Raw genomic sequence first — 27,994 nt, 5'->3', positions numbered from 1 at the left:
ATCAAACTGGAATGTTGTAGACCAGAGAAAAAACCTAATCTGTGTAGTTTTGAATGAAGTCTCTATCATGTATGTCCCAAAATTACAATTGGTCTAAAATGCAGATTCAAACGAAAGAAAGAAAGAAAGAAAGAAAATTAAGAAAGAAAGAAAGAAAGAAAGAAAGAAAGAAAGAAAGACCAGATTACTCTTGTGTTAGCTTCCCTTCATTGGCTCTAAGCAGGGCTGGCCCATGCCTTTATGTGGCCCTAAGCAGAATTAGATTTGGGGGGCCACCTCTAAGTAGCCGGTATACAACACTATAAATTGCATTATTTATAATTTAGTATCACTTTTTCTTAACCTTAGACGGTAGTAAAGTCACAAAAGTGGCCTAGTATTAATTTGCACTTTTGCATTCAAATTGATGCACTAAGTGCGGTGATACTGAACTTGAAATAAACAACTGAACCAGTTTAATTACTTAGCTGTTTTTGTTGTTGTTGTTTTTAAACTTCTTTTTAGAACTGATCTGCAAATGGCAAACATTGCAAAAATTGTGCTTCTTTTAGTGGGTTTAAGAAAAAACAAATATTAAGATAGTAGTTAATGGTGTGATACTGTTCTTTAAAGCGTTTTGATATGCAAATATTCTTGCAAGTGGTTTTCTGACAGTGGTTTTGTATTGTATTTAAGCCTCCAACCACTAGTTGGCAGCAGGCCATTTCAACCATATGATATAGATATATGCATATCACATTATTCTTCCTCTGAAAGATTTTTTGCGCAGTAATTTTATTTGCTTGTGAGCATGTTTTACTGCTCTCACGACTTATATACAACCTTTTCTTAAATGCTGATACTGATATCATAAACTTGAATTTCAACCGATACCGATATCAGTCTGACACAGTCTTTTACATCAACTTAGCTATTAATAACACATCGATTATTCATTTCTAAATTAATCGTCAACTATTTTGATAAACGATTAATCGGTTTGAGTGTTTTTTTTTCCAGCTTCTTAAATGTGAATATTCTATGTGAGTTTTCTTTGCTCCGTATAACAATGAAATAATTAAAACTGAATAAATCTGGCATGTGGGCAAAACAAGACATTTGATGTCGTCAAGACATTTTCTGACATTTTTTTGGACCAAACTTGATTCATCGAGAAGATCATCGACAGATCAATCCATTATGAAAATAATCGTTGGTCGCAGCTGTAAATGTATTTATGATTTAGCTATAAGCAGCCATTTCAAAAACACAATGATCTATCATTCTCTATCAGTCTATAGACATGAAGCCCTCACTTACATCCTGGTCACATGACGGGGGTGGCACATATCTCTCTGTGTTGCCTGTGCTCAGTTATATTTAGACTTTCTGGATTATATAGGATAGTACTTTTTTTCCCCCCTGTAGCCAATCCAGTGGTTTTGATCAATATCAGACCTATAGTGATAACAATCCACAGTATTATTGTATCATCAACTCATTCCTAATCTTCAGGTCCCTATTCAAAGGCAGACTAACCCAGGCTGACATTCACTTTCTGCAACAACCTGCCTGAGGTGATCAGACTGGCAAGCTCTTACCCATCTTTTTAAATCCCCTTTAAAAATGTATGAGCTTTTATTGGGTCTCAGTTATCATCATTTTTTATTGAGTGATTGTTGTATTCATTTCATATTTTGTAAACTCTGTTTTGAACCATTTTTACTCTGTTTTTAATTAATTTATTAAATGATAACTCTGTAAAGCACTTTGTAACTTTGTTACGCAAAGTGCCATATAAATAAAGTTAATATTACTGTTTGCTATAACGAAGGTGAGATTGTTAGGTTAATGTCAGTGCATGAGATGTGCTCTGACTTTTTATTTGCAATATAGATTTTTTCTTCAAGATTTATAGTATTTAAAGTATATAATCAAATTTCAGACCATGTTGTCTGGGAAACTCTAGCCCCCAGACACTGTGCAATTAACCCGTGGAAGGAATCCTTTTTGCATTGAGGTGCTATGTTTCCAGCACAATGAAGATTAATTAGGTCTTAGCAGCAAATGACTGTAAGGCCTCTCCCCATCTGTAAAATGCAGTTTGCCTCTAATGACGGCAATCAGACAGACACCTAGAAAAATGGAAGTGAAATGCTTCGCAGATACTGTGAGATATTGTAATGCAAAGGGTAATAAAGTCTTGAATTGCATACAATGTAAGAGGAATGCAAGTGTAGTTAAAGCTTAGTGTTGTAAGTGAAAATGTGATACGGGCACAAGGGCTTGTTTCAGCCTGGGATGTGTGTGTGTGTGCGTGTGTTCATTCGTGCTTATAAAGGCTGTAGATTTAGCCCAGATTTCAGGATCACCTGCTCCATTTGTTCGTGTCATGCAGGTCGACATTGAAGAAAATGATGCCATTTCACTGGCTTGGAATACCACTTGAGTGGACGTGTTAATTAGATCTCTGCACGGCTTTTCAATGTGTCAGTCCTCCTCTGCCCGTGAGTCATGTACTGCTGACCCTTTGACCTGTCACTGTAAACTCTCCAGAGTCTTTGCTGAAGGCAAACTGACAGGAAAGCAAGTTTGTCCTGTTTTTTCTTCTTCTTTTTTGTATGCCATTCACTGCAAATATATTAATCTATATCCTATTGATTTATACTGGTAACATGGGAGTCATTTCCTCTAAAATTCTGGCAGCATCTTGGCTGCTGTAGCCACTTTGGTCCTGTGCTTTAAGTGTTGCGGAAAATGCACATTGACACATATGAGAATAATAATGATGTATTTTATAACATTTGATAATCCTATCTAGGATGTACCCTGCCTTTTAGCTGCAATTGGCTCTAGCTCCCCCCACGACCCTCATGTGGAGCATAAAGCTGTAGAAAATGGATGGATGAAATGCTTATGTTGTAGGACGCAGGCCCACATAGGCTTTTCGATACCAGTTATTTGAAATGGTGGTGGTTTCAGATCCAGATGTGTGTTCTAGCTCCATATCAGAGACACTGCTAACAAGAAACAAAAACGGCTAAAAGGAAGAGCAAGGATTTCTGTTTTGATGCCAATAATGAGGTGGAACTAAAAGCAGGTTTTTATGGAGTTGTGTCCAATTGCTTCATAGTTTTCTGAGGTCTTTGTCTCTAAAATTCAGCCGTGGAATTTTCGGGATTGAAAATGCTAGGCAAATGCAGTATCCACAGCAGAGTTAAATGAAATATAACAATATTGATATGAAAATGGACTAGTGTGGATGCAGCCTTACGTACAAAACTTTCTTCCTGTGATCAAATGGGCAACGAGTGACAGAGCAAAATCAATCACACTGAGCACCGTACACCAAAGCCCAGATGTTTTTGTGTTTCAGAAGGACAGCCACACTGTCTGATGCCTTGTTTCAGACAGAAGTAGTGGGAGGATAACATCAAAGCTCTGCTTTATTTCTTGGATACTTCAGAGCAAGAGTATGAATAACAGATTACAAGGTACAAAGAATGAACCAGGGAACTTGAGCAGCTTTTATGTTTCAGCTGTTTTTTGTTGTCGGGATTCACAGGGAGCTCATTAAAATACATTGATTAGAAACCGTCCTGATTCTGTGATTGTTGACTGTGAAATGGCTCGGCTAACCAGCACATTTTTCATGAAGTGATTTTTTTTTTTTTGCGCTGCAATGAGCCTCTTGGCTGATGCTTATTTTGGGCTTTTTCAAAGCCAGTCATTTGATGTAGCATTTCAGAGATGCTACTTGAATTGGGGAAAATGTGCATGCATTCTCCCAATGCAAGACATTAGTTCCTTTCATATTCCAGCAGGAGCAATGTGCATGCTAAATGTCTTGCAGGTGTTGTCTGTGTTTATCTGCATAGCACATTTGTGTTTTCCTCTCCCCGGTCAACTGAGACGAGCAGCATTTGCTGAATATCAGATAGCGAGGCATGAGACTGACCACCTCACCTTTTTCGTTACCCTGGACAGCAGGTCAGGATTTTGCCAGGTACATATAATGATCTGCCAGCTGTCTGCACCTTTCACTCCTCCAGTCACCGGTGCAGCCGTCAGCCCACGCTCACCCACTTAGCCACCCAGCTTTTAGAGAGACGGTCTCTGAGGGCCACCCAATGCCCTCTCAGCTGTATGACTCTGGTTACAGACATGGAGCAGATGTTTGATAGCCTTTGTGTGAGTGTGCAAAGTCAGGTGACAGTGTGAGGGTCAAGCGCAGGTCAGAGCTGTGGCCACATGATATATCCAGATCAGGTGTTTAGGAAACCATGGGCAACTTCTGGTGCTTAATTTGCTTCACATGGGTTATCTTATGTTGCGCCAAATAACTGCAGGCGATAGGACGCGTTTCATGATACACATTGTGTCTGCGTTTGCTACATGTCACTGTTATTCATGGCTTCTTTTTTGCATGGATTTGTATTTGAGCCAGCAGGTCCAATTAGGATAAAAATCCTCTCCCTTGCTGGGTAGTTTGCGTAATCGTAAAAAAACAAGGCCTTAAGTCAGGGAGGGCTGCAACCTGATGTTAGAAATCACCAAAGACCAAAGGACCTCCTGAAATTGTTGTGTCTTCAGCTTGAGGGTAATCAGGGAGGAATCTGAGCCTCCTGGTGATATCCATGACAAACACAGCAGGAGGAACGGGGCTTAGTTTCGGGCCGCATCTGTCTGATCATGCTTGTCGGAAGGCGGTGGAGACGGCGAGGTTATTTATCAGCCTCCATCTCACAGGAACAGCAGAAGAGCAGGGCAGATGCAGTTATCTGTTTATGACACAAGATAAGGCTGTCTCTCAATTGGATCACTGACCATTCACAGACAATCTCCACCCCACCAGTACCAAGCTTTCTGCAGTCAGCGGTTGCCAGGCGAGTTCCATATCACTCTTAAGTATTCCTAATAGATGCCATTAGCATGTCCGCAGCTACTGCTGCAGTTTTCCAACACCCATGCCAACTGCACATATCAGGGCATCATTAGCCAGCACCAGAGAGGCTCAGAGTCTGACCCGGTCTGTGGGGTCAGAGAGAATGCCACAACAAAGTATCAGCAAAGCTGTGGAGGGATATCAAGTGGAGGGGGATAGAGATAGAGTGAACTCATAGTGTCATAGTCGCAGCAGATGTAAGATAGGACTGTGCTACCACAGGGTTAGAGAGGAAGGAGATGTAATGTGCTGGCGGCTAATTGGGCTTTATTTTTAATATTTCAGAGGCTTCATTAGAGACTAAATTGGTGAAGGATTTCAGCTCTGGTTGAAGTCGGAGAGCCTTTTTGTGACGAGCCTTACAACGTGAACAATAGCAGATATTTTTTGTTTAAGCTTTGCCTTTGAACACAAATTGTACGTTTTCTCTCGCAGGAAGAATGCAATGAGATTTATGCACCGTCAGTGCGAAAAGCTCTGTGATAAAATCGCAGTTTTTTTTCTGGCTTTTGTAATGTTTCCCAGGACACAGTACCCTGAATGATGGAGTTTATGTTATCATATGCTTTACTTTCTCCCAAATGAGAAAGCAGTGAATGTATCTGAAGGCTTGGGTGCTAAGAGCTATGAGGCAGGACGAAGGCTGAGCTGAGAGAGCTTCTGAGGTGACTGGTCAGTCCCGGGTACTTTGTCATGACCCTCCTCAGTTTATCATCAGTTGCAGCACTTCTCCAGGCCTTGGTGTGTGGGTGTATTTTTAAAAAAAATGTTTTATTCCTCCTGTGAGCATCCACTGCACTGCAGAGCGAATGGGGCCCTTTGTAACCTCCGAACCCTCTGGTCCTGTTTGCCGCCATTGTTGGCCACAGTGAATGGTATCTCCGTGCCTTGAAAAGTAACCAGATGACATTCTTCCTGTTGTTCAAAAGGGCCCAGGGTTATGTTGTGAAAAGCGGATGAAAGGATGGGCTAAGACCATGACCTTCGGAGGCTAATCTCTGGCATGTCATTCACTGCCTGTTTGAAGCAAATACAGACCTTTCTCTCTGATAGCAATGTACAAAGTCAAACAAGGCAGACATTTCTTTAAGGTTTTCTCTCAACGGAAACATTCCAAAAAAAACAAAAACAAGTTAGTATTTTTATTGAACCTCCGTGATAAAGGAGGCTGCACTGAATCATTATTCCAAACAGGCAGTGTGTCTGACACCTACATTGTCCAAACAATCTCTCCAGCCTGTGACTGAGCCCTTTGTACACAGACCTGTGGCATCAGCAGCCCCTCTGTACTGCATGCTGATATACTACCACTGCTGTTAAAGCGGAGGGGATGAATTAGTGTGACAGTAAACATTGGTGTGGTTCTCAAACGAGCTTATGTTGTTTATGTCTCCTCCTCTCTGGTGTATTTGCTGTCTTCAGCTGGCTGTGTTTCCCCGGAATGTGCAGAGATGCAGTTGTCGCTCTGTGGGGGAGCGTGTTTGGCTGTAATCACAGTTCATAGTTCAACTCTGTAGTTCGGACTCAGCCGAAGCGACGATCAGACAGGAGTTGCACATTATTCTCTTGAACTGCGCGACCACACTCGACATCAGCGCTTCATCGAGATAACCTTTGGATTTTCAGCATGTAGATTGTTGGTTGCACAATAGATGTGTTTCCTTTTTCTATTTTTTTTTTCTTTATACAGTAAGAGGTTTAGGATTTGCTTCTTAAACTCTGAACCACAACTCTTAAATTATACGCTTTCACAGCACAATACAGTGTCGTTACACATTTACTTTACATTGTGACTCTAAAAAAAAACCCTTTACCAGGTACTTTTAATCCACAATGACTCTTTACCATTAATGTGTTCAAGAGGATCGGCTTTTCTGCACATAAGAATACACTTAACTGGCATTGAGCTTTCTTTGTGCCCTTTCAAATGATCCCTGAGAGCTGTGTGCTGTGAATAGCACTTAAGCTTCCTGTGTTAGCTCTGTCCCACCTGTATGGGGTTAAAAAATGGGGTCAGATCTCTTCCTGGAGTCTGTTGTTAAGGGCCCCCCCCTTTTTTTTTTTAAGAGCTGGTTTTGCTGGGGAAAATAAAACCTGTCAGGTCTTTTGTCAGGCATCTTTCAACAATTAATGATTGCCATATCTCCTGCCATTTCCCCCGTTTGTTTGCGGCCATTGAGTTCGAGAGCAAAATGGTGAAACTGACCATTATGTGTGATGCGTTTGCAGCCTTTCGTGTGCATACCTAAAAAGGTGACGTTATTTACAAAGGAAGCATTGAATCAGCAAAGGAAAATGTCAACTTTTATCACGTTGCTGCACAACCATTTTGCATTAGTCGGAAAAAATATCCCCTGAAGTAGTGTAACATCTGCAGAATGAGATTGAGATAGAGAGGGAGACGGGGTGGGGGCAGAGGAAGAGGGGTGGGCCACAAATTGAAAGGCATACTTGAAAGTACTCGTGTGTAAAGAGTCCTGAGGCAGGTCATGTTGCTGTGTGACAGAGAAGCATTCGTCGTGCTGTGTATCCGACATCCCACGGTCTGCGAGGGTTTGCCTGCTCTGCATGTAGGCTTTTCTGTAATTAATAGCCGGTAGGCCCCTCACCCCACCGTGGGACCAGGTGCTGATTACGTGCCTAGATCTGCTCTGGCATGGGAGGACAGCAGACACGCTGGTGGTGGTGGGTTTCACCGGTGTCGGGGTGAAACTCCCAGATGTCAGCAACATCTCTCTCACGTTGATCATCTCACATCTGACTGTGTACATACAAACACACAGCTCTCGACCCAAAACAAAGAGATGTTTAATCATTACTCTGAATTTTAATGATCCACTGCTGATGGATAGCTTGTTGGTAAAAGATGTGGTCCATTTAGTCTACTTTGTGTCAAGCACCATTATACTCATGTCCTGCGCTTTTTAGCAGGGCTTGCGGCCCTGACAGATTGCTATCCCGATGGGGAGATTTACCCAGCCAGCACTGCCTATGGCACTGACACCATCATTAGGCTTTGATCAGCTACAGTCTGCAAGGAGAAGAAGGGAGAGTAATATTCTTGATCTAATTACTAGGAGACATTTCAGGCGGTTTAATGTGTGATTTAACCTCTTGTCAGAGGCTATAAAAGGAAGCTGGGTTAATCTTCCTGGCAACCTCTTTTTTTTTTCCAGTGCCTTTTTAAATTGCCATTTCCCATGAAGTGGTAAGAACCACTACATGCAAAAACTGTGAGCTGCTGACACGCTGCTGCAGACCCTTCTACTAGAAAGCTCTGGAAGCAAGAGTTCTCTGACCTTTGAATGTTAGCAACAGCTGATTTGCAGGAACTCATGTGCTGTGTCCATTTGGAGCCGTCCCTTTGACTTCTCTCCGCTTCCTCCAAATGGATTGCTTTGGATCCACCCCTTTGTTTCTGTCACACTCATTCCTTCTCTTTATATTTCCTTTTCTTTCTCACCAGCACTTCAGCACATCCTCACACTGTAGCCCAGACGAGCGCAGGAGCGTTAACCGGACAAATAGATTGTAAGTGGAATCGAGGGGTTTGGGTTAATCAGTCAAACACAGTTAAACAATTCTTTGGCCATGAAGGGATTAGTCCTGCCTATATTGAGCTCATCACAGCCCTTTCTCCTCTTTGCTGCCTGGGCTTTTAAGGCCAAGGGCCACAGCCTCTCCGGCTCCATGGAGAACCATACACGCACCCCTCAACATGCTCCGTTGCCTCTGAATGCCCCACCACTCTCCTCTCCCTTTGTTACAGAGTACAATTGGAATGATGGATTAGAAAATTAAATGCAGACCCCTCTATTCATGGCCACCCTGCTCTCAAAGTCTCATTCACTAGATTCATCACACGCCCAGTTTAAAATGGTTACCAGTTTCACTGTATGTCTTGTAACATAGAGTAGTGTGCATTTCACCGTAAACACGTTCTCAGTGTCTTGTTTTTTACAGAATGACTTCCTGTACTCCCTTTTTTTTACACATTGCTAGGAAGTGGCCTTAATGTAGTGTTGGCACATTCGTACCACAAAGTGTCATTTCAATACGGCGTTTTTCAGTTAAATTTAACCTGTGTCTACACTACTGTTTCAGCTCTGAGTCAGAAATAATTTATTTCACTTAATACACATTTACCATTCAGGACTGGCCATAAAGCAGTTGTTTTTCATAGTTTTGGATAAAAATGAGAAACAATTATGGTGAAAAGTCAGAGCAGGGATTTCTTTGGTCTTCATGGAGCTTTGTGTTGACAGCTGATATAGAATCCGAGTCAATAGGAACCAGCCAGGTAGGGAATGTGGTAACTTTGCGTCATCATTTCCAAAGGTTTCTGTTTCTGCCTGTCGAGACTAAAATGAGTCCCCGGATGTTTGAAACACAATTGGAGCCAGCAGTGTTTGAAAACTCCTCCATTTTAGGGTCTTTAAAATGGCAGGTAATGTGGACGGCAGTCCCTAAATCTGGACCCAAAAAAAAAAAAAACCTGCCTGACCCACGTTCCCTTTTAAATGCCACCATGAATTTATTAAATTTTTAACAGTTTAGTTACTAAAATAGAAGAATATATGGGGGGGAGGGTTGCATTTTTTTTTTAATGACCTACCATTATGAAGACCTGCTGTTTTTTTACATTTAAGTTGTCTTTTAAGACTCTTTTAAGGTCGTTTTCACACCTAATAGTCCGCTAGAGTCGGTATGATATGGATTTTAGTTAGGGGTTGCAACATTCCGCCGGTTCCAAGTTTCCTTTCACACTTTCGCACTTTAGTGAAACAAACCGAACCTTTTGAATAACGTATTCTCCTCCTCGCCTGAGGCAGCGCTGCATCAAGAAGTCTCATCTGTTGGTTAATGCAGGACAACTTCTGTTTCCTCCTCCTTCTCCAGCAAAACATGGAGCTGCATCAAATCCTATTGTTTTATGTGAACATATATGCTGCAACAAGGGATAATACTATGTTAAATTAGTCATTCTTGATGCAGTTCCACCTCAAGTGAGGAGGGGGAATACGTTATTCAAAAGGTTTGGTTCATCTAGTGGACTATTAGGTGTGAATAAACAACCTAAGACTGACTAAATCTGAGACTTACTCAGTTAAAATGTAGTCACAATATAAAAGCCACACATAACTCTAACTACAGATGAAACCGTTTTATTTTGATTATTTGCACATTATTTGTTTGAGTAAGTAATTAAACAAAAAAAAAACGCTTTCTTAATTGTGGATGTTTTTTGCTATTTGATAAACTGAATATCTAATAAAGAAACCATCTGGTAATATCATTAACATTTTAAAATACCTTTCATAATAATAACCAAGAAAAAAAGAACTGGATGATTTAAGATGAAATTAACTTTTTTTTTTGCAGCCCCAGTTGTAACTATGGTGTGTTAAATATCAAGCGTTTATCTCATGATATCCATCACTGTGATCACATGGCGAAGTTAATATTACGGCGTGTAATAGTGTGTATATTAATAATGATATCACGCTTCACTTTTAATCCGGAGAGAAATCTAAAAAGCTATTACTCCATTTATACTTTCTATCATTACACGGCTTGACATGTTATTTTTCATTATTATGGAGATTCCGTGATACATTTTAATATCAAACCAGTGTCTTCTTGATGCTTTTCACCATCTGTGTTTACCAAGGACTCATTTGTCTCCCTCTCACTGCAGTGTAAGTTTCATTTTGTATTTGGAACTTCAGTTTTCAAACCCAAATTTCACTTTTCCTCAGCTGCAGCCACTGCTATCTCCTCCTCCCTCCGCCTCGCAGTCCCTTCTACGGTGCAGTATTTAGGGGATGTGGTTGCTGTTCTTTGTAGAGACTCCAATTAGCAGGACTAGCAGGCCGGCGGAAGGTCACTCTCACAGTTTCGATGTTAAAAAACACAAGTTCTCACACAATAACCAGCAACAGCAGTTTGCATATTCTCCATTTTTGCATTGCACAGTACTGGCAAAAAAAGTTGCCTAGGATTTTGTCTAAAGGTCAAGTGTTCTCAGCAGACTGTCATAGTATAATGTGATCATATTGGTAAGATCCATTCATCATTAGCTCCATAGTTCTCCACTTTATCAGCTTGTGTCAGGTGATGGCTATCTAGTGCCTGATTGATAGCTCTGTCCTTATTGAAAGAATGGGGGTCGATTGCAAAAAATTTGCTGCTGGATGCATTAATGCAGTGTTCAGTGACACAGAGCTTTGAGCATGCCTCATCAGTCTTTAATCATTGGACGGCAGCAGGAGGGAGATCTGTGTTAGCAGGCGTGATGCAAGAAAATGTGTGTGTGAAAGAGAGAGATGGGAAGAGCTTTTATCAGCCGGGCTAACTTTATTACTCATATGACTCTATCTCACTGGTACAAACAACAAGAGGAGATTGAATATTTTCATTTAAGCTTTATATATTCAGGACTATCCACACAATACTTTTGCCACCGTGAACTTCCTGTTAAAGATTCAGTATGGTGTTGATTCTAAATAAGCTTAGCTTTGCAGAAATGCAGATATTGAAATGCAATAAGGTTAAAATGTATGCAGCCGTCACTGTATCAACAAACATATTTTCTATAAACCAGTCTCAATTAGGCCTGGAATGGCATGACATTCTGACTGTACGATCACCTTAAACAGAAATATCATGGTGTTGCGAGTACAGCTCCCCTTTGTCCATCATATACCATCTCGAAGAACGCAACCGATTGCATGCTCGCACCAACCTGAGGGGGTCGTGTTGCTCAACTCTGCGCACAACCTGAGTGGTTCCTGTATTTGACGAGTCATTAAAACCGCTCATACCTTAGGTATTATATGACAAGAAAGTGTTTGCAGTTATGATACCGCAACTTTATTACGGTATACCTTGAACCCAGTAGCACAGTAGCTAGCACAGTAGCTAGCACAGAGACTCAACTTTAAAATACACGCATACAGTATATATATATATATATATATATATATATATATATATGTATGTATATATACATATGTATGTATATATATATATATAGATATAGATATATATGTATATGTGTGTGTATATATACACATACATACATATGTATGTATATATGTATATATATACACATACATACATATGATGTATGGTGTCGAGGCGTAGGCACACCACAGTAGGTAAAAAAAAAGCTTTGATTTGACTTGAATATTTTATTTAAATCATCAAGCTCTTGGCAAAAAGAAAAACTAACCAAGATAAGAAGTCTGACCAGACATTTTCCATCTTTCAGTACTTTTTTCAGACAGTTTTTTTGACGCACCGTATTATCAGTGCATTTTGTGCTGTTAAAAAGTGTAATTTAGTTATCACAAGAAATGTCTCTGTTTGTTTTGTGACATTTGGCATTTTTGCACTGGTATAGGTGGTGGAGTGCTTGCTTTTGTTTAGAGAACCAGTAAATGTGTAGGAGTAAAAAACTCTAGTGCCATGACAACACCAGAACACACACCAACAGTGTGTGTAGGCTGACAGTCAGTCAGACAGACAGACAGACAGGCAGACAGATGGAGGGTCCTGTGAGCCTAGGAGGGCCAGATGTTCCCATGCAGACACGGACGTGAGATGTTTGCCACGCCAGGCCTGTGTTTGCCTGGCTCTCCACGGAGTCGCAGGCTGGCTGCCCGTTGCCCCCGAGCTGGTGTCTGCTGAGGAAAGAGCTGGCGGAGGAGGGTTAATCGCGTATACACAGGAGATGAAGAGGAGACCACAAATGTCTTATGTGTCGCCAGGGGCAAAAGGAACAAATCTCACACAAGCATGTCCAGTGGAGAAAGATCTCTTGTATTCCTTGGCTGGTCTGTAGGTGCGAGGGGGACTTGCTGGAGGTTTCGGTTTCTCGCTGGAGGCGAGACTGAATGTCAGAGCTGCTACGAGGGTGGCTGACCTTACCAGCCTTCCATAGGCAGAGGGAGGAGACAGATGAGCTTTTATTGAACACATCCACAGCAGGGTTTGGAGAGGGCATGTGGGGTTTGTTTTTCAACTTGAATATCTGCACGTCTCAATGCAGCAGAGTACTTTCACCAGTTCAGTGCATCAAATCCCATAGACATGCATTCATAATCCACACCTTTAACTGAGCCAGTGTGCCTCAGTGGAATCATGGTGAGAGCTTTGTCATCGGCCAACAAAACGTAACCTTTATAAACCAAAAAAAAAATAGAAGAAATTAAACTGAGGAAATGAGCCTGTGGTTGACTAAAGATCTTTTGGGGACAATTGTTCATGAATAATTGAGTAGCTGAGTTATTATAGTTTTTTATTTGCATGTTTTCTGGGCATGGCTAGATCCGTCTTTGTCATGTGCGATACTGTTAAAATACACTGCTACTGATACAATAATTTAAACTACTAAACACATTACAAAAACATAAAACAAATATTCTGTTCCCATAAAGAAGAAATATACAGCCCACGATACAACTCATTTAAAAACAATTGCTGCTTTTTATTAAAATGTATTAGCGTCTGTGCTTATTGAAGCATTCATGGGCTATTTAGGAATTTTGATTGCACTGAGTTTTTCTTTTCTAATAACCGATCCAGTGATTTAGACCAGAAATTAACCAATTCTGATGCTCTGTATGATATGACAACAGTTGGTAAGATATAAAGAATGTAAATTCAAAGGATTGTTTGGTTGGTCTGCAGAGTTGGACCAAATATAAGTTCTATTTAAGGTCTCTTGTGTTTGTATTGGTATATACAGTGCAGCTCTTATAGACGAGAGGGCAGTTAGTATAATGGCACAGCAGATAAATCTCTAAAAGCGAGCCGGTGCAACTCTGGAAGCTGGTTTTGTGTGTTAAGCCCTTTTAGGATGATTTGTGAGTGTCAGCGCTTGCACACAGTTCTGCTTAACAGAGCCACTCCCCTAAAGCAGCACTGCAACGCTCGCAAATAGGCCAGGCCAGGTTAATAATGCCAGGTCAGTGAAATTAGTCTGTGTGCGACAAACGCATAGAAAAGTCCTAATTTGTTTTTGTTCTATGCATCTGTATATATAGACGTATATATAAGACGGCCCTGGACAGACAGGAGGAAGTCGCTATTACTGCAAGGGAGAATAACTGGTCTGTTTGCTCATGTAGATATGCTATACAAAATGTATGTAATACATGTCTGTGTGTGTGTGTACAGGTGTATTTGTGAGAGATAGAGGTGGGAACAGCTGCATTGATTGGATTTTGTTTGCTGAGTACTCTTTTGGTACAGAACAGAAATGTAAGCCGTGGGAACACCTGGAGAGAGGGGAAAATGGGAGAAGTGGTGGTGGTGTCAGCTCTGCTATTGGCTCTGTACCAAGCATACACATAAACACACACACACATACACACACACACACACACTGCTCTCTGGTGTGTGTGTGAGGGTAGCCTGGGATCCCAATCAGCAGCACTTAACAAAGCTTTCCTCTTTCTCCCTTTAATCGCAGGCTCAATTTGTCACTGGGGTGTCCAATTTCTGATAAGCGCTTTGACTGAGAGAGGCGAGGTGGGTGTGGAGAAGAACACAAAATGGATGCACCTGCTAACAAATGAAATCAAACCACTCCATCTTCATTTCCCCTTTTTATGCCAGCTGGAACAATGCTGCTGCGCTTTAGCTCTCAGCACATTGAGTTATTTCCCACTAACCAGGCAGACGGCCTGGCTGACTTACAGTCAAATAACGAGAAAGAGCGCAGAGATCAACATTTTAAGTTTGAACAGATTTACGCTTTGATTTTTTAAATTTCAGGACCTGAAGGTAATTATGCATGCATTAGTTAGCTAATTTTTATTTTCAGATGTATCATTCTGCAGTGTTTGGGGGAACGTGAGGATGGAAACAAATTGGCTGTCAGAATTGCACAGCTTTACAGAGGAAATATAGTTCAGGAGTAATCTTGACATATTTCTTTGTACAATAAACATCTCAACTCAGCATAGGCTCAGCTGTTTGTTCAGGATTCTTCATCCTGGCTGCACCACACCTATGCAATTTTATAACTGAGCTTTCACACGAGCGAGCAACTTGAAAAACCAGCTGCTCTGCAGCAGATGGACACTCAAGGTATACAGTATCAGTCCAGGATCTGTCTTTCTACTAAGTGTGTTGTTCTAACTGTGCTGTTTTGGTCCCGTAACAAACTCCAGAGTCTGGCATTTGACACAGCAGCATGTGACTCAGCACATTGTTGTCTGGTGTGATATGTGGGATATGTGCAGATAAAGCCAGAGGTGGTGGCACCATTGAGGAGATGAAAGGAGCAGTGTTGATCTCATATGTGCGAGTGCCGTTTCTGCAGTGGCTCAAGTTTCTGCTGAAGATAAAGGGCCTTTTCTGTGGTGCTTACCTGCATTCCTGTGCTTCTCAGCATTTATCTACTGTTGTCATCTGCTATATCAAAAGCACCAAGCTTGCGTGGGGTGGGTAGAGGGATGGTAATGTTAGTCTTTTGGTCCAAAGTGGTGCTCCGACTAATGGCCACTTAGGTCCAGACTGAAATATGTCAACCATTACATTTCCGACAGACATTCGTGGTCCCCAAAGGATGGATATTAATGAGTCTGGTGATTGTAGGACTTTATATTTAGCACCACTAGCACGGTGAAATATTCTTTGATCGTATCCAGTAAAATTCTTCAAAATCTACTGGTTAAATTGTGGAGAAATTATTTACATATACAGTTTTTTTTGTATTCTGGTGATAATATTGCAAAAGTAATAGGCAAATGCAAGGATGCTATCAAACTAAACTAACAAGGCAATCATGGTGAGCCCTATTTGCCTGTTAGCATTGTTAATGTCCGCATGGTAGCGTACTGATGTCAGTATGTAGTTGAGCTCCAGCATCACTAGCACTATTATTATTATAATATGATAATAATGATTCTTTATTTTTAAAACCTACATTTACGAAATGCTTCACACATTTTAAAAGCACATTTCGACTGCAGGACTCTAAATAAACACAAAAACATACCATCAGGCATAACGCGTACATGCATACTGTGTATTGGTTGAGCATGCATCCAAATACAAGGCAAACCTGTAGGAATCATTTCTGAGAAGCCATGCGGCATTTCCTTCCATGTTCAGCCAACTAGGTTTTGCCAAGAACAGGCCCCCGCCGCTGAACATCGTCACGATAATTTCAGAGCAGCCTCTGATTAATTTGACTTATTTCATGTGCTAATGATAAATGAGTGTGAGATGTTCTAAGAGGGCAATTAAATCCAATTCCATCTGTATGGCTCCTCCTGAGATCTTTGTCCTCTCATTTCACCACACGTCTGATCTTCTTTCTTTTTTTTTTCTGTCTTTCTCGAGTGGTGTAACGTGAGTGTCATATCTGAGAGTAAACTGGCTTTTTCCTCACTCAGGCATGCCCAGTTTCTGGCTGCACACTGGATGCATTTTCAGCAGATAAATAAATAACTAGTCTGGCGCCCTTCACTTTGGATCCCCTCTGTTTTGGCAGGCCATCCACCCTGTATTTTCTATCAGGTGTAAACATGTCTGTCAAATGGCACAGCCAGAGGCCCTGGCATTTTGGCATTCATGATACCATGCATGCAGTGCTGCCAGCACTTTCTGTCTGCCCGCCTGACCTTGGCCAGGCTTTACATGACTGAGCACACTTAGTTCTACCTTACACATTTGTAGGGCTCTTTGGGAAGCCCAGTGGGCTTAAGTGGCTGTTAGTGAAACTGACCCCGAGTTGAAGAATGGCCCTTGGCTAGCTGTCCTCACAGCTCTGACATGGTGGACGAGTAATGAGCATGACAAAGCTCTGGCAAAGATAGCCATGCCCGGCCAGGAAAATGTGCGGCCTCATATCTCATCATCCCCTCCTCGTGCCACCTTTACTGTCCCCTTGTCGTCTTAGAGGCTGAACCACAGGCCTACAAACCTCTGCTGTTAAAAGTGGAGCAGATGTGGGACGGTATGAGAGTCTGCCAGTATGAGCGAAAAGATCACAGTATTGCAATTACAGCTCTAAAATGTCACTAACTTGAGCCATCATACCACCGAAAACACAGCCGACTAAGTGCTGACCCCAACCCGGAAGGGGAGGAGTCATGTTACTCAATGCCACACGCAACCTGATTGGTTGTGAAGTCATTAAAAAACTGCTCATACCGTAGGCACAGTACAACAGAACATTTTAGTAGATTTGACCTTTTAATACCGCAGTTTACCTGGCAGTATGCCCAGAGTGCAGGTCATTCTGATAAAAAAAGGACTCTTACTTTCAAAGTCTGCTTCCTTTTCTTTGTTTTTTTTTCATACACACCCTCTCTAATGCCATGTTTCCGTCGCGGCGTGGTTCAAATTTGTTACAGTATGGTATGGTTTGGAATGGTAAAGTCCTGGCTCAGGCTCACGTTTTGACTGAGAACATTACATTTTCTTGGTAGCCAGGGTCTGGGCTGTGCCCAATGGCCGTTTCAGCGACGACAACGGACCACAGCATTGAGCGCAACACAACAGACAACAATGGAGGACATCCGGCAACTCTTTCATGCTCAGTTTGTGGCTGTTTGTCTCACCAAGACGTCAAGCTTAGTATGAGAATAGGCTGTGGGCGTTTGCCTTGACATCCCTAGGATATTTACACTGCTTGCCAGGGAGTGACGTTTTTCTGTCGCCCAAGCTGTTGTGGGTTGAGCCGGTCTAGCTCCACTTTAACCAGACCGTACCATTTTACTCTGGTACCCCAAGGGAAGGGTGCCAAAGAATGGAATAGTTGGGCCTGGTTATTTTGGTACTATTCCTAATGGAAATGCAGAAAAATACATACCGTACTTGGTGGAAACACGGCTTAAGGCTACATCCACACTACCCTGGTGTTTTCTCGCACTGAAAACTGAGAGAGTTTTTAGTTATTAGCCATGACTCAACTATCAGCTGTGATTGGAAAGCTTCCTTAGACGTTTCAGTTTGATTTTGTCATCGGTTTTCATTAGATACAGTAAATCCCTCCTCTGACCTTTTGCCATTTTGTTGGTCGTACCTTCGGAAACTAAGCAAACAACTGCAGAGGAGGTAAATCAACTTCCTGTTTACGGTAACACATGCATGCCCAGTGAGCCCGAGTGCTCACGTGATGTATGTCTGTTTTCAGGTGTATGTCGTATGGAAGCAGATTACAGCTGAAACGCATATTTGGACGCAGATGAAATTTGTTTGAAAATGCAGTGGTATGGCTGTATCTCAAAACCTTGTTTCCTCATATGTGAAGACAATATACTTTATCTGACAATTTTGCAAAGATTTTTCCAATCCAGCTTTGGGCTATGCATTATTCTCAGGGCATGCCATCTCTCTTCACTCCATATCAACCATCTCACCTTGGGGAACTGTCACTTTTTTTTATCAGTTAGTTACTGAGTGTTCATACAGCAGACCTCTCTCTCTCTCTTTCTCGCTCTCTCTCTGCCTCTCCCTCTCCGAAGAACAGTAGTTTCAAGTAGCTGTCTTCCTCTCTCCCACACTTTTGCAGCAGTTTCCTTGTTTGACAGTTTTATCCCTGACACACTCTGTCTCGCAACTTGGAAACCACGATTTTACACACACTCAGTTTGTGTGCGAGCTGGGTTTGGGTTGGTTGTCTTCTCTTTTTCCTTTTCAGCCCTGCTCGCTATCATGGCCATCTCCCACTCTATCGCCCCTTCCCTTTATGTGTGAGATAACACTCTGGGCTTCTGAGCAGGTCTCAGCTGACTGAAAAAGCAAACGGCCTGTCCTAGAACGCCTTGGGATGTGCTGGAATCATCAGGAGCCATTGTGTGAGACTGTGAATCAGCCTGTCATGGCCTTACATGATGGTGTCCCTCTGTTAGCAGCAGAAATCCTTTTCTGCCTCTGCTGTTGGTAAAGTCTGATGGACTAATGAAAGCCATACCAAAGTGTTATTTCTTTCTTACTTGCTCAAGAGCCAAGGCTCCCCCCTTTCTTTTGACAGAATGCTCTGGCTTGGTATTCAAGGGTAAAAAGCTATTCTCTACTTCCTGCTTTTTTTTCTTTCTTTACCTCCCATTCAGAAACTCCGCTTGCAAAGAAAAGTAATTTCACTCTCTGTGTCCCTCAGAGAATCAACACAGTGATGTTGCATTGAATTTTCACTGCAACATTTTTTTTCTTGGCTCTATTTCAGACCCATAACCTGGGGGTAAACATGCAATTAAAATAACAGCAGCCTGCTTTCTCCTCTCCACTCTCCTTTCCTTCAGCCTTTAGCACAAGTCATGTACAACATGGTGACTTGGTTCTCCTAATTGCTTTTCCTTTTAATTGGTATAGAAAAGCTTCTAATATTTAGGCAACAAGCAAATATAGTTGCCCACCTTGTTTTTTTTCTTCCCTTTATAGTTTTTGCCACTAATATTGCAGCGCGCAGCTTCTCCTAATGAGCTTATTTTTAGTGCACAGTTCTCTCTTTTCTACATGCATTACTGCTGGTGGATATTTAAATAGATGATTTCCCATGCACTTACCCCAGTGTTACCAAATTCATATTTGATGGAGTAGGGCACAAAATGCATGTGCCCAAAAGCTTTGGGCACATGCATGCAGTCATCTGGTCTAATTTCCTAAATTGATTCATCGTGTTACTTCTTTCTTGAACCTTCAGATTGCTCTTTTTCCTCCTTCCTCGTCGAGGAATGACAAAGTAGGCTGGCTTTTATGGGAGCAGTTTGACACATGACACAAGCCATGTGCATCCCTTCCTCAAGTCCTGCTTTATCTGCCCGCCTTCATTTGTCCATCATGAAAGCCCCACACAGTAATTTGCACACTTTTATTAGGGTTCTATAAGTAGCTGGTGGAGACTTGCCGAGTCACAGGGGCCGGCTAATACTCCGAGAACCCCGTGGTGTCTGTCTGCATGGGACTGATAGTGTGAGACGCCTGGCTAAACTCCACTAGGCCAATCCCTGCTTCACAAGCCTGCCCAGCTGGCTGAGCTGCGCTGCCACAGACACAACTTTGTTTCCACTCAGGACAGGAGGGGCTGTGTCTCTGTATCACAAAGGCCACTAAGCCACTGGGGTAGACACCTACAGGGATGGAGGGATGGAGGGGTTGGTCAAACCCATATCCAGACATAGCTAAAGCTGCTGTGTGGTGGTCAAAGGGTAATTAGAAGGCAGCAGTTGAGCTTGGCGTTTTATACCGACTACTGTTTCCCCACTAAAATGCCTAAAACGTATATCACATGACCATTTCGATTCTCTCTTTTGTCGTTGTTTACTTAGTTTCACAGAGTATCACCAATGAGAGACAACAGCAGTGAAAAGTAGATCAAGGATGTTTTATTAGACTGATGAAAAGGTGAAAGTGAAACTGAAAGGAAGTGCTTTAAAGGAGCTTTTCAGTCACAGCTGATAGTGGAGTTGCTGCTGATAAGAACCAATCAATAAGTGAACGTAGGTAGCTGCCTCATCATTTCCAAAGGTCTCAGTTACCAAAACGTAGCCCCAGAGTTTTCAAATAAAAACAGGGTTAGCAACTTATTAAATGTTCTTTTTTGGTGGGGGGGGGGAACTGAAACACTGGGGGTAGTGTGGACGTCAGACATGCATATCCGGAGCAGAATCTATGTGTTTTTTTTTTTTTAAGAAAAACAAAAACCGAGTAGTGTGGATATAGCCTCAGTCTCTGTCAGGTGCAGTCCTCCTGTGTCTGATTCAAACAGTGTAATGTGTTGAAAAAAGCCAGTGTGGGAGTGTATGCCTTTGTAGAAAGTGCCAGTGTTTGGCATGTGATGTGTATTTGAAGTTGCTGTGGCAGCGGTGCTGATGGGCGAGTCAGTAGACGTCAGGCTTCTGTCTGTCGGGCTTCGTCTCCTCCTGCTCGCCGCTGTAAAGCAGAGTGTCAGCTGGGGCATTACCATAGGCTGACCTTTGCTGCTACACTCCCCACTGCACAGTTTTCTGACATTCAGGGGCGCTGTGGGGGAGGCACGGAGGGGGTGGGCTGAAGGCCTGTTGGCTGTTTTTTTGCCTGTTGTGTGTGTGTGTTGATGTGTGTGTTCTCATAACAAATGAACTGACAGTTTATGCAGTTTTTTTTTGTTGTTGTTGTTGTTCCCACAGCATTTTTTATTTTTCTGCCACTGTTTTCCTTTTGAAATCCACAGCAAAGACACCGCTGTATTTGATATTTTGCTTTCCTCCACCCCAAAACCTGCTTGTTGTCAAAGAGATTGCTGTTATCTTTGTTTGAAATCTTGGCAACCTGATAAATGAGAGAGGGCTGGAAATCTTGCCTGCTGACATCAAGGCGTTATGTACCTAAAATCCTTCCAAGGCCTCGGGAAAAGAATAACATATCAGGCCAATTAAAGTTAATGCATGGTGACAAGCTGAATTGAGGGCAGGGATTGCTGCCATATGGCGGCCCAGGCTGTAAATCAGAAAGCAGGGGAAAGGGGGAAGGATGAAGGGGGGTGAGAGGCTGGGCAACAGAAAAGGTGACGCAGCATCCACTGCTCCAAAAATCCACAGATCAGTATCAAGTCTGCAGCCCCACCAGCCTCTAGCCTCCCCCTCCCTCTCTCGCCGTTCCTCCCTTCCTTCCCCTGCAGCACCCCGAGGTGCAGCCCCCTCAGGTATCTGTGTAGAACTGGCGGCTTCATTAAGGCTTGTTTTTTCTCCTCTCACTGGGAGGATTTAAATGAGCTGTCATCCTGACCTTTTTGAGCTGCTGCTTTTTAAAGCAAGTTCAGGCACCCCGCCACCCCAAACCTGCCACCCGTCCTTTCTCTCCACCTTTCCCTCTCGCTTTGTCACTCTTCCCTCCACTTGTCTCTTCTCCCCTGCAGGGGGGAAGATACTTTTAAGCCATCACCCTGCGGCAGACAGGCATGCCAAGGTTGTTTTGTGGGTAATTGCCTCCCTCATAGACGCTGGTTTGTCTGCACACACTTGCCGCCCTCTTCTGATGCCACACAGCAAAAAAAAAAAAAAGGGGGAGGGCGCGGACTCTGTAGACTTAATTTGCTCCCTGACTGTTCTTCAGTGCTGATGAAGCAAGCATCTGTGGTGTTTTGAATACAGCAGTAAGCCAAGTGGAGCATGGCTAACGTTTTCTCCCTCGCTATTACATCAGGTTATTGCACAGTAGTGGCAGGCGTTTATTGGAGCTGTAACCCTGTTTATTCATTTCTTTTCTCCACATCCAGCACCGGTTCTATTGTGTAATGTCCCCAAAATAAAAAGGCCTCGTTGAGGTCTAGAGGACTGCTGTATTGATCAGAGCCCCACTAACGTGTCAGCTCCAGGCATCTTGAGTGTGTTCTTTTCGAGTGAACAGGAGTCATTAATTTCCTCTGCCATGCTCTGGTGGAGACGGAGAAGTAAAGCGCAGGTAGCAGGGCCCAGGTAGCTGACTAGCACGCAGGGTGAGGAGGGAGGGAGGGAAGGAGGGAGGAGGAAGAGGGACTGAGTCGATTTAAAGCTGCTAGCCCCTCAGGCCCAGTCTGCTCGTTTTACTTCAGCTGTTTGATGTTTAATTGAAGTTGTTATTGGCATCAAATGTCACCTTACCTGATGCTCCAGGTGTGAATCAGTTTCTAATTGAAACGTAACTGTGTCTCCCTCGGCCCTGTGCCTCTGGGGATCGGCCTCAGAGTTCTATTAGTCCGGACCCAGGGTCTGTATCACCACACACCATGTGCTGCCTTGCAGACAGTTATGTTTGACTAACTCACAACCCCTCTCTCTCCCTCTCTCTCTCTCTTTCTCCCTCCCTCTCTCTGCAGTGTGAGGAGAAGTGTATGTCCCATGTTGCATTAGTGTCTGTGTGAAATGCTGGCCTGTCTGCCGGTGCCAGGTGACCTCCCCCTTCAGCTTCTCCCCCACACGCAGATGAACACTGGACTTCAGAAATGTAAGTACTGATTTTAACACACACACACACACACACACACGCAAACTATTAACAAATACCAAAGCACAATAAACTGAGCTGTTACAATCCTGCTGCTCCCACACATCATACCCCATGCCAGCCCCCGGCCTGGTTCTCTTGTGCAACACAGAGTATTTCTGTGCTCTAGGACCATATATCTCTCTCTCTGTCTGTCTGTCTTAAGGATATAATATATAAGGATGAACTGCGCCATTAATTTGCTGATGAACAGAGAACTTGCTCGCCCACTACCACCCCCACCCCCTCACCCCATCGCCCCCTAAAGATCTGTCTGCCACAAGTGTGTTCCACTGTGCCACTATTGCCATATTCATGTGTTAGATCCCACCATCTCGGTTACTTTTTCGACCATCGGGACGAGACGGCTGCTGTCAGACTCGCTGACAGATTGAGGCTGAGCGGTTTAGCCCTGATGATCTTGTAATGTGAGTGAGTTTAAGATCCAATCTGCTGCTCTGGTTTTAAACGGCAGCAACTTAAGTCGACGCCGGCCAAAGTCAATTCAGTGTGTTTCATTTCGTTTAATTCCAGACAAACTTGGAGACTTGCTGCGTAAATGGCAGCAGAACAAGTGAAGAGTAAAAATTAGCAATCGGCGGTGAGAGCTGAGAGCAAATGGCTGTGAAGGACATTAATGAATGGTAACAAAGGCTCTCTGCTGTACCTGTTATTTCAGTCTAAACACATTTAAGATGTATGCAGCAGCTGCAGATTCACATCCAGCTTGTGGACCATTCATCTCCGCTCTCTTCATCTTTGATGCCACAGTCTGTCCTAATTTCTGTAATTATACGTGTAAAGAGTACAGTGAGGTTCCTGCGTTGCCTGCACACAACCGTACTTTTTACCCACATATTGATTGCACACTGTTATCTTTGCCCTGTTCAATCATGAAAAATCTGCTTCTACATTTTCTCCTGCCTTTTTTTTTTTTTGTCTCTGAGCAGTAACTCAGCACCAGCCTGAACCATTTATGCAGCTTTTTTCTTCTTTTTTTTTTTTTTGGTAAACTGCTCCAGCTCATCAGGACTGTAATTTCAGAATCACAGTAATCAGCCAACCCCCAGGAGATCAGTGAGTGTGAGGGAGTCTGTTAAGTGCCAGCGTCTGTTGCCTCACTTGGGTGAGCTTGTGACATGGTGCAGCCTTCAGTTAGAACAGTATCTTTGCTCTTCCTTTATATGACATTCTAAAACACCAAAGACCACAAAGCGCAACCGGAGAGTGCCCAACACTGTAAATCCATTTTGGTGATGGAAAAGTGCAGTGCACTGTCGGTCTAAGAAGGATCATTTCCACCCTGTTTTTTCTGGTCCTTGTCGTGCTTTTTATGTCTTTCCTTTTCATCTACTCTTCAAAGTACAATTATTAGACATGGTGTTACATCAAAAGCCCCAGATCTGTGTTTTATTTAGAAGAAAAAAATAATAATTTCTATCACAGTACCTTGTTAAAAAAAGTCTGCACACTCTCAGGTTCCTGCCCCTGCTACCTGAAAGTATCCAGCTCCTGTAGATAATTTCTTGCATGTTTGCAGGTTGTGCAGCTGTCATGTTTTGAGGCATTAGTTGCCTGTGCACCATTTACACAGCTAGAACCAGGCTTCAACCCTCCGGTAACACTGCCGTCTCGCTTCTGGCTGTCTACAGGAGTCATTGTCTCTCCACAAACCTCATTGTTTATCCAGCATGAAAATTAAATGAACAGTTGAAAGCTGCAATGCATTACTTCTTTTCTTTTTGATGTTATTCTTCAGCTTCCGTTCGGCCTTTGTGAAGAAGAGGTGATGTAACATTATTTGTATGCCGCGTCCTTCGTCGGAAAATGGGCTCTGTCAAATAGCGCTATCAGACCTGACTGAGGGACGTTTGCATGTGTACAGCTGCACAGCAGGGGCAGTTGAGGACAGGACGCATTTATCCCGTCAAACTACAGAATGAGCAGTTTCTTTCAGCTGTAGAATTCTCCTCTGAAAGTTTTTGTGAGCCCTTTTTGTGTTTTCAGTCCATCTCCAGCCTGTTCGCAGCCATCTCACTTTACTATGCACAATGTTAAGGCTCGGGTTACCTGTAGGTAGATGTGCAGCAAGATGAGAAAACAGCCAACATGGATATTAATAGATAATGCAGATAAAATAATGACACGTAAATGATATAAACAATATGACATGGTAGAGTAATCGGGTCACCGCTAATTCGGACCATAAGCAAATGGATTTCATTATCAATATAATAAAGGGAAAACATAAGGCCTGCAATGATTAGTTGATTACTGAATGAATCTTCACCTATTTTGATAATCAATAAAAAAAAAAAACTAAAACTGATTAATTGATTATCAAAATAGGTGACAATTTATTTAGTAATCGATTCATAATTTTTTGATTTAATTATGTTTTCTGGTTTCTCTGGTTGCTCCATATAACAGAAAAACATTAAAACTGAATAATTTCGGTTTGTGAACAAAAAAAAATCATAATTTTGGGGTTTATGAAAGATCGATCATCATTTTGTGACATTTTATGGACCAAACAAGTCGATTAATAGATAATAGATAATCAGTTGCAGCCCTAGAAAACATTAAACTGAATAAAAACGTTAAAAATACTTGGATAAGTAGCATAATAAATGACCCCTGGAAACAAGACAAAAGCCAAATGTGAAACCAGTGTTGCCTCAGTTTGTCCTCACATAAAACAAATCACTTCCTGTGTGCAGCGCAGGAATGTCCACGGGTGCCATGAGATCTGAACACCGCTATACTGAGAAACAGAGAGCCAGTTGTGTGGAGCCGATAGACTTAACCAACATTGTGTGAACTTATTTGACGGTGGTTTGAATGTGGCAGACACTTGTTTATGTTTAAATGTTATGCACTGCAGTTTTATGTCAAAAGAGGGGTGCTTGACTGCTTTTAGGTGGAATTCTGAGACTTGTTTTACAAGAAATCTGTAGCCAGTCCTCTGTGCTCTCTAGTCATGCTGGAGAGATGAAGAGTTTGCATAATTAGCTTCCATTTGAATTCCTTTTTACTTATCCTTGACCTCTACGCTGTCGTGTGGATGAGTCTGTGTGTAGCGGCATCATTTATAGTTACGAGCTTGCAGGTTGCTGTCAGAGACAAGGCCAGAGCAGCTGCTCTATTTATCATCAGGGAGTGACTGTGAACAGACGATGGCTGTGAAAAGTAAAGGCTGTTAGAGGAGTAGAGCGGGTACACTCGGAGACGGTGGGGTCACAAAGAAAACTGCTCATCCTCCAGGCAGGATGACTCAACTAGCGGGAAGTGGCCCTTGGTCCTCACTTCTTACAGGCAGAACAAATAGTGAGTACAGCTGGACCACTTGGCTGATTTTCACATCTGAGTTCCCACTGAGATCAATAGCAACCATCTCTTCTTTCTCTCCTTGTATATTTTCCAAAGGTCTTGCAGTGTCAGTCTAGCAGCATGGGATGCTCTGTTCAAAAATCTGCCCAAAAATGTGAGGCGGTTTCTTCATGAGAGGAGCCACATTGTCATGTCTAATCTGACACTGACGCTTCAGACCTAATTTCCTGCTCTCATGTGAAAATTGCCGTTTATAGCAGCATGAGCCGCTGCCCCCTGCTGCTTAAACCTTGTTCAATGAAAGCAGTAGTTTGAATAAAAGAAACCCTAATTAGTGCCTGCTGACTGTGCACTTGTATTCTCGCTAGCTAACTAGCAGCGGGGTAATTAACACATGGCCAGACAAACTTGTCTCTCCATTTCCAGCCCTGGGAATGTTCTCTGTTGTTCTTAGCTGGAGATCTGAGCGATAAAATGCTCGTGGCCACCAGCAGCCGGCCACGAACTTCACTCATATCCTCATTAACCCTCCCCTGATGCTTTATGCGCTTTAACTAATCCAGGTCTCAGGTTAAGGTTTAAATGCTAATAAGCTACACTTGCATACGAGAAAAATGAAACAGCTGCCAGGACCCTTGAACAGATGTAAACAGCAAGAGGTTGATTGTATCTACTGTTGGGGGAAATTACTTCTAAAACTATTTACAGATTCCGTGACACATTTGCAACAGCTCTGTTAAACTCTTCTTTCTGATTTTTTTTTTCTTCTCTCGAATATATAATCCTTACCTTACTTAACGATGTATAATCCCCTTTCCAATTAAATGGATTGGTCAGTTTACAGACATAGACATTGCTTAGACTTGCTGTTTGCCTGAGTCTCACTGCTTGAGTATAAATCTCATTATACAAGTGCCAGTGGCAAATAAATGACACAGTTCCCAGTTACAAGCTTGCTGATGCTTTTTCTCACTTTATTTAAGTGAATGTTTAATCTCCCTAACTTTAATATAGCATTGTTTAATTTCCCTGAATGACAGCACAGGGTGAAACACATTTATATGATTAATCTCGCGTTGTATTTAACATCCAGTTATCATGTCATCATGTCCACAGTTTAACAGATATTCTGCGAAACCAAGCCTTTTTATTTTATTAGAAAACATATCTTCATGAGATTATTTTTAATGCAGTGATACATTATTTTGTGTAACATTACATTTTAACTACAAATTAGAAAGTCATTCTTTTCTTAGCTGACCAGTTTTGCATGGTTGTGTTAATTACCTCTATGTACCCCCATCTCTAGCTGTGTTTCCAACGAGTGAAACGGTTCGGTTCAGTACAGTGCGGTACATACTTTTTTGAGTTTCCCAATAGGAATAGCACCAAGATAACTGGCTCCAACCGTTCCATTCTTTGGTGCCCTTCCCTTGGGGTACCAGTGTAAAACTGTACGGTATGGTCAGGGTAGCTCCACCCATGACAGTCAGCTGGTGGGTGACAGAAAGTGTCACTTCCTGGTGATCGGTATAAATATCCCCCTCAAAAAAAAGCTGCTGGATGACCTCCATTGTTGTCTATTGTGTCGCATTCAATGTCATCCCACCGGTACAGCGCCGTGCTACGCGGCCGTCAGTCTCATCCCACACAGCAGCTACCAAATAACAGTACTGGTTTCAGTAGACGTGCAAGCCTGATTCAGGGCTTTGCCATTCCAAACCATACCGTACTGTACCAAACCGAACCGTACCAATATTGAAACGCAGCATCCGT

The 27,994-nt window shown here is 42.5% G+C and overlaps 1 protein-coding gene across 2 annotated transcripts in view; it reads left to right on the top strand.

Moving 5' to 3' along the window:
• The window catches only part of fam222ba (family with sequence similarity 222 member Ba), a 34,800-nt gene that overhangs the window by 1,271 nt on the left and 5,535 nt on the right, over positions 1 to 27,994 (top strand). For both annotated transcript variants that reach the window (XM_058627471.1, XM_058627472.1), the window contains exon 2: positions 22,722 to 22,849. In XM_058627471.1, the coding sequence (XP_058483454.1) occupies positions 22,768 to 22,849 (82 nt within the window). In that variant the 5' untranslated portion in view covers positions 22,722 to 22,767. The remainder of the gene's footprint in view (positions 1 to 22,721; positions 22,850 to 27,994) is intronic.

The sequence above is a fragment of the Solea solea genome, chromosome 4 (assembly GCF_958295425.1).
Source record: "Solea solea chromosome 4, fSolSol10.1, whole genome shotgun sequence".
NCBI lineage: Eukaryota > Metazoa > Chordata > Actinopteri > Pleuronectiformes > Soleidae > Solea > Solea solea.
This window is presented reverse-complemented; position numbering and strand designations above follow the sequence as displayed.